This window comes from Drosophila virilis, chromosome 3 (assembly GCF_030788295.1).
Source record: "Drosophila virilis strain 15010-1051.87 chromosome 3, Dvir_AGI_RSII-ME, whole genome shotgun sequence".
Lineage (NCBI taxonomy): Eukaryota > Metazoa > Arthropoda > Insecta > Diptera > Drosophilidae > Drosophila > Drosophila virilis.
In genome coordinates this window covers 25,582,847-25,590,487 of record NC_091545.1, presented here as the reverse complement: position 1 = coordinate 25,590,487, position 7,641 = coordinate 25,582,847, and the positions used below count along the sequence as shown (strand labels likewise).

General features: G+C 39.6%; 2 protein-coding genes across 2 annotated transcripts; both read left to right on the top strand.

The window, feature by feature from the left end:
* Positions 1 to 881: 881 nt before the first annotated feature.
* LOC6623155 (V-type proton ATPase 16 kDa proteolipid subunit c) lies at positions 882 to 2,332 on the top strand. The gene is made up of 2 exons (XM_015174921.3): positions 882 to 1,474; positions 1,611 to 2,332. Exon 2 carries the CDS (start codon positions 1,800 to 1,802, stop codon positions 2,277 to 2,279), a length of 480 nt encoding a protein of 159 aa, XP_015030407.1. The 5' UTR covers positions 882 to 1,474; positions 1,611 to 1,799; the 3' UTR covers positions 2,280 to 2,332.
* Positions 2,333 to 3,658: 1,326 nt separating this feature from the next.
* On the top strand, positions 3,659 to 4,261 carry LOC6623099 (V-type proton ATPase 16 kDa proteolipid subunit c). Its single transcript, XM_002048520.4, has one exon. The coding sequence runs from the start codon at positions 3,752 to 3,754 to the stop codon at positions 4,229 to 4,231; it is 480 nt and encodes a 159-aa protein (XP_002048556.1). The 5' UTR covers positions 3,659 to 3,751; the 3' UTR covers positions 4,232 to 4,261.
* The last annotated feature ends 3,380 nt before the right edge of the window (positions 4,262 to 7,641 follow it).

Below are 7,641 nucleotides of genomic sequence, written 5' to 3'. Positions count from 1 at the left end.
ACAAAATCTAATTCTAATAGTTCAAAGTTTTAGTAGCATATTTCGAACTAAGTTTAAACTGTGTTTTTGTGCCTTATGAAAAGCAAATTTCTCAACTCGGAAAATGGCAATATTATAAGTTGTATGTACTTTAAAAGCACATTAGAGCGATTCTAGTTAAAAATGATTTTAAGAACTAATGAAAGACTGTGGAACGCAATAAAAGGACGCAACGCAAATAGCATAAACTCAGCTGTTCTTCTCATGGGAGAAAAAAAGTAGATATATAAAATATATATAAGCAATAATTTGAAGCATCAATTTTTTATTGCTGCTGGCAATCATTTAATCATCTCGAGTCATCAGTTGCCCTCGCTTTATCGCAGAGTTTTGAGCTTGAGACGAGCGCTTGGGATGGGGTATATTCCAATTGTGCTGGGGTGCTGCTGGGCCCTGGCATGGCGAATTCGCAGGCGCTGCCATCAGCCCATTTGACACATGTGTCACTTGCCAGCGTTTCGGTTTCAGCGTTGCGCTCAGAGCCTGCCAGTTGACAGCTGTCAGTGTCAGTTTACATAATTTATAGATTTCAACGCATAAAAAAGTCATAAAATTTACAATGTTGCTTTCAACAAAAACACATTCAGCCTGTGCCTGTGCCTAGGCTTGGGCCTGGCCATAGCCGATTCTTTTGATGCCTTATTTTTATGAGCAAAGACATCAATTTTCGCACAGTTTGCCTAGCGGCAGCAACTACTACAGCGGCCACATTTTCTTCTTTTTTTTTTTGTATATATATATATATATATTTCTTTATCTCTTCAATTCTTGTTTGTATTGCCAATGCCATTCGAAATGCTTTTGATTTATTTGTATTTATGTGATTCCTTTCTCATATTCAGCTCCAGCGATAAATCCTCGCACTCAACAAAATACATAAACGATTTATAGTTGCACAAACGGCACAAAACGCAACAGTAGCAACAACAATGCCAACCAGCACTAGGAACAGGGAACTGAAGCTGGGAACGAAACAAGTTTTCCTTGCTACCAAATCCCAGCGCAACATAAATCTTTAATGGAATATCTTGGCACCAACTGGCTGAATTGGGCGAGGGCTGCCCAATGGATCAACAAAAGCAGATATTGATTTGCTTATTATTGTCTAAAGCAGAACTATAAAAAAAAAAAAAACTATATAAATTATAGACTTTATTGCAGTTTTACGATTCGAAATGTTCCAAGCCGATAAATGGGAGAGTAAAACTCTGGCAAAGTCGGTTGCAACAACTCGTCGGACTTGTTGCAAATTTAAAAATGGAAGTTCTACTGACAGTAGCAAAGGTTTGAGGAGTTCTAAACAGAATTTTAACCAAAGCTGGCAACCAATTTGATGTGTAAAGCAAAGCAGAAGGCTCTTCGTTTAAAAATAAAGTGAATGAATGGCAGAGGAGAAATTAATAAATGTAAATAAACATCGAACCATGCCAAAAGGGTAAGGCTAACTACTTATAATATACGAGTTGCGCTCAACAGATCAATATATTCAGATCGATATTTATCGATATCGACGCATTTACACAAATCGATAAGATCAAGAATCTATATACTATATGGGGTCTTTCTGCTAGCTCTTACAGCTGCAAAAACTTTCGAATAAAAACGGACTAAGCAAGCCGAGAGAATAAAGAGTTCATTCAAAAGTCATGTTAATGCGGCTCCGAAATTCTTTAAACTAATAACTCACTTTTAAATTTGAAGAAGAAATCAACCGCAGCTGGCATAAGATAACAACTACCAAAGGCGAAAAGTGAAGAGAAATGCCTGAACAAACTGAGAACGAGGACGAGAAGCCACCATATGCATTTTTCTTTGGTGGCATGGGCGCCGCATCGGCCATCATATTCTCATCCCTGGGCGCAGCATATGGCACCGCGAAGTCCGGCACGGGCATCGCCGCCATGGCTGTGATGCGGCCGGAGCTAATCATGAAGTCCATCATACCCGTTGTCATGGCTGGCATTATAGCCATCTATGGCCTGGTCGTCTCGGTGCTGATTGCCGGCTCGCTGTCACCCGAATATACCATACGGAAGGGCTACATTCATCTGGCTGCCGGACTATCTGTGGGCTTTGCCGGACTGTCGGCGGGCTTTGCCATTGGCATTGTTGGCGATGCCGGCGTACGTGGAACAGCCCAGCAGCCGCGTCTATTTGTGGGCATGATCCTTATACTAATCTTTGCCGAGGTGCTTGGCCTGTACGGCCTAATTGTGGCCATCTATTTGTACACCAAATAATTTGCCTTGTATTAAATATGATGTGGCAATGACAGCGAGAGCTAACTCTTTAAGTGTTTGAGCATTCATTGTGACTAGAAACCAGCCTGGGGGTGACCTTACGCATAAATTCCCAGGCACAACGAATCTGTGGCACCTTCTGACAACTTAACAATCACATCAGACGCGAACAGCACCAAAACAGAAGCGAACCCATGTAATAAAACCCCCAGTAAGCCCCCCTCTGTGGTATTCAGCCCGCAAAATATTCAAAATGCAAAACATTCCCGGGCACGGGGCACACAAATAAAAATGTCATGAAGCTGCTATATCAGGCCATGCTCTGTGCAGGGATTGAGGAGTTGTTGTCGTTGTCATGCCATGCTAGAGGCAAGTGGCAAGTGGCAAGTGAAAAACCACCGCCCCCACAACATTGCCTGCTCCCAGTGGTGCCAGAAACAAATTTCCATTTTGTTTTGTGCAAAGAAAATTGTCGCTGCGCATTTGAAGCTCACGCCCAGAACTCGGGTTGGAGGAGACCCACACGCCACAGCCCTCGACTAGGGTTCATATATTCCAATTTGTTTAATTGAAACAAGTGCGGAAAAGCAAAGAAATGCTGAAAGCATTCAAAGCATGCAAAAAGAAGGCAAACAAAAAAAAAAAAACAAAAAAAAAAATAGAAAAACCGCAGCTTCGATTTTCAATAGCCAGAATTCGCTTTGCGGTTTGCTTACTCGGTGGTTGGAGTAGAGCTTACCCAACCGCTAACACGATTTTCGCCATAAATTTTCCACAGTTTTTGCTGAAAGTATATATATGGGTAGCCGGAAAATTTAACGGCACATAAAGATAAACCTCGTTAGCAGCCGAGCAGCAACAAGAGGTTGAAAAAAAAAATATGTAAATACAAAAATTGCATATTATAATAGACACACATTTAACGCTTTGTGTTATCATCTATTCGGGGTATATCAGCTCGCGCATAAATATAAGCATTTTCAAACTGTTCATAAAGAGCGGCTAATGGCACGCTGAAGTTTAAATACGCTTATAGTTTGTTGCGACTTAGCAGCAGAGGGAGCAGAAAAGTTGAGCCTAAAAGGTTGTGCATATAAAAACTTTAATTACGACCGATTCTTTCTATGGCAGCTATATGATATAGTCCGATCCGTGATTTAAAACTGGGCGTGGCTAAATCGCATCCAAATACTGCTGAAGCGTAAATACACTTTATGGGCTTGTCAATATCTACATTTATATAGCTTCAAAATTCCCTACACTCTCTATTCCCCGGCGGTATACAAATTATTTGCACTTGACTGGTTGCACTCTCAGCTAAGAAGGCTTGGAGAAGCACGTCTATAAAAGTGAATTTGTTTTGTTCCAGGCTGTTTTTGCTGCATTTCATTTGACAACGTTAACGATTCCAAAAACTTTGAAAAAATGAAAAATCTGTAAAACCTAGAAAATTTCTAGAAAATCGAACGAGCATGTCAACCGCCTTAGGTGAAAACGATAAGCCGAGCTATGCTGTCTTCTGCGGTAGCTTGGGAGCTGCATTTTCCATCATATTTTCAACATTGGGTGCCTCGTATGGCACGGCAATGTCGGGCTCGGGCATTGCCACCATGGCCATAACCAAGCCAGAACTAATCATGAAATCCATAATACCAGTGGTCATGGCTGGGATTATAGCAATCTATGGACTAGTTGTGGCAGTGCTTATATCCGGTGCCATAGACCAGAAATATACCATACAAAAGGCTCACATCCATTTGGGCGCTGGACTAACCGTCGGCCTAGCCGGTCTCGCGGCGGGCGTGGCAATTGGCATTGTTGGAGATGCCTGTGTGCGTGCAACAGCCCAGCAGCCGCGTCTATTTGTGGGCATGATCCTTATACTGATCTTTTCCGAGGTGCTGGGCCTATACGGCCTGATTGTGGCCATCTATTTGTACACCAAGTTGTAGTTCTTCAATATTAAAGCATTACAAAAAACAGTTTGCCAATTGTTGTCTGTTTGCCGTTGTTGTTTCATCATTTCCAGGTTTTCTTCTGCCAAAAGATAAATAATAGTTTCTTGTTTCCGGTACGAAATTGATAATTCATTTAACTTTTTAATTTTTTGCGCCATTCCCATCATTTCAATCCCTAGAAAATCTCTAATGATAGCCAGATCGTGACTATTTGATATGAGTACTAATCAGCATTTGTTCCATTCTCACCGTTTCAATGCGAAATGTAATGCAAAACAGTTTATAATCTATTTTTCTGTTTCTTTCCCATCGTTTCAATGCGAAATAAAGTTAAGCTAAACCCTAACGATAACCTGAAAGGACTATCTAGTATATTAAGCGGCATTAGCCTTTTCTGTTCCATTCCCACCGTTCCAATTTGAAATGAATGAACATTTTATCCACATCCATTTACTTGTACTTATATTCAGATTGCAGTCAATGTAGTTCTTATTGTTCTGTTCCAATAATTAAATTCAATTCAATTAAAATAATTAACATTTAACGTTAATAGTAATCTTTGTTAAGGTGCCTCGCATAACAAACTGTAGTTCTTTGGTATTTAGCCTAAATATAAACAGTTGTTCGTTTAATTCCATGTGCTATTGCCATCGTTTCATTTGCTGTATGCGAAATTAATTAACATTTTCGAATTGTTATTACCTTTGGCAATTCTTTTGGCTCTTTATGGCTAATATGGCCAATTGTATGCAGAAGATGAAAGCATTTTGTCCCCATTTAATTTGATAAATGAGCCAGAAGCCATAAACATCATCAATACCAACAGCCATAATCGCACTTAATGCTAAACAGAGCGCAGCATAAATGTGCCCAAGCAAGAATCCTCGAATTGCTTGTTTATACAATTCCAATTTCTCAAGTTGATGCCTGTCAGCCAGCTGGCATCCAGCTCTTGGAGCTGGCTCATGCCCAAAGCATGCACCTGGCCGGGCCAGACCAACTCGATACGGGGGCGGGGCTGTGTGGGCGGCTGTTTTGGGCGCGTGTGTCATTTTTGGCAACTCAACACCAATTGGCATTAGCGTTGAGTGTGTTTGCATAATAAATTCGATAACATAAAATATATCGATTCGATTTAACCACACAAATCTTGTGGTTGTGGTTGGGTGCCTGACTCGTTTATTCGTTTCACATAGAATAAGTAATAAACGAAAATTTGCAATTTACTTTTGGATGCGAGGATTTATGTTTCACCTTCCTGCAGATAATTGTTTTCACTTCCTTTGCCACTCGACTGAACTTTTAATGCTGAAATAAAAGTAAATGTGCTGTAGGGTACGAGTACGAGGGCGAGCGAGTGAGAGTGGGCTTGGGTCCTGGGTTTTGTATTCTAAGCGCTGTTGCGTTAAGCACCAACGGAAGCAGTTGAATTTCCCCCAAATCAGCAAGCGACCTTCTCCGCCACAGCCCTGACAAGGTGCTTAGCGAAATGGGTATATTAAGAGCGAAACACTTTATTCAAATTTTGGGCAACATAAATAAATGCGTATTAACGGGCATTACTTATCTTACTCCAAGCCGAGCGAGAGATTAAACAGCAAAAGCCAACTTTTCAGAAAAAAACAACATCAAAATGTATTTACCCAATATTTGGCAACAAAATTCCTAGAACATGTTCTTGATTGGGCAATAACATAAGAGTATTTGCCACAGTATGAAATATGAACTTTTTTATTTATATCTTTGAAAATTAAATCGATTTTGGTATTCACTATAAATCATCTTTTCATTAAAAATGTGTTGTTGCTCGTATTCGTATAACTCTGTTAACCATAAAATATCATAATATCATAATTATGTTCTAAGACTCGTCTTTCATATATTCGAACTTCACAATTAGAACTAATTTTAAAAGAGTCAAATTTGATTTTAATATTTCGAGTATTTTTGCAGCAATACTTTAAAATGTAAAACACGTAAACGTATTTAACAGGGAGAAGGAAGCATCTCTGACCTTATAAAATATATATATTCTTGATCAGCATCGAAAACCGTGTCGATCCAGCCATTTTCGTCTGCCCATCCCTTTTTCTATGGCAATACATATGTCGGAACCGGGTGGATCGGACGACTATATCATATAGCCGCTATAGGAACGATAGATCTCATATGTAAACAAAATCCTATCAACATCGGACCACTGTATCAAATAGCCTCCATAGCAAGGATCAGTCAAAAAGTTGGTTCTTATATGGCAAAATATTCTGTTTTTCGATATATTTTCGACAAACTCAGCATTTACGAGCTTTACTCTACACTTTCTTTCTAGTTTGAATCCCAAACTCATTCCTCAATGCGGCTATACGAAAATTGTTCAAGTCAAGGCTATAGAAACAATTCTGTATATGTTGGGCGCATTTGGCATGCTAAACTATTTGAGCTGCAAATGTGTTGCATATCCCATATAATGTTAACTTCCCAATCAAATAAATGCGGCTAGCAAACCGTAAGCAATTAAAAGAAACTATATTCTAACAATAATAGATACATCACCAAAATACAGTCTGCTGTCCAGCTCTTGTACCACCAGGCACCACCACGTCTGATTGCGTGTCTGTATTTATCGTTCTCGTCAGCTACAGGCAATTGTTCATATCTGAAGTATTTGATGACACCATCAAATCCTTCAATATGTATGTAGAGCTCATGGGGCTGGGCGCTCATCAATCGATGAATCTTTTCAAGTCCTAAGAAGAAGTCACCATCAAAGTTTCCAAAGCCGACACGGTATGTCTTCCAATCCCTATAGAAGTCCTCTTTGCCATTGATTCGCTGTTTGATAACCGTCCAGCCAGGACCTGCTGTCGCACTATCACAGAGTACATCGAAAGAATCTTTAATAGTAATTTTATGAATACCCGGGGCATCTCCAAAGGGAGTGCATCCACCGTAAAGGGGCTTCTCTTCGTAGTTTTTTAATTTCTTGGTTAAATTGTTGATTTCGTATTTGATTTTGGACATTTGTTTTTGATTGACTTCTTTTGTTTCTCCAGCTGCTCTTCAAGGTGCTGGACTTTCAAGGCATTGGAAGTGGGTTTACCCATTTCCTCTTTTATTGATAAAACATTCTTCGTTAGCTCTTTAAGTGCCTCGATGACGAATTCATTATGTTGGTTAAGTTTTTCCTGTAATTGCTTGATTTCTCTATCTTTGCCTTCCATTTTATTGTTATTGCTTTAAATTTCCGTCTTCATCTGATGTATATAAGTACTTTAATAATGGTCTAACAGCCTTATAGGTGTGCTCTCCACATTCCTCCTCTGCTTTTCTGGCTGCCACACAAGACTTATAAGAAAGTACTCTTTATTTTTAACAGTGCACACAGACATTGATAAATAATCTGT

Excerpts from the sequence above, each read along its gene's own strand:
- LOC6623155 (XM_015174921.3), top strand. The coding sequence starts at position 1,800 with ATGCCTGAACAAACTGAGAACGAGGACGAGAAGCCACCATATGCATTT.
- LOC6623099 (XM_002048520.4), top strand. The coding sequence starts at position 3,752 with ATGTCAACCGCCTTAGGTGAAAACGATAAGCCGAGCTATGCTGTCTTC.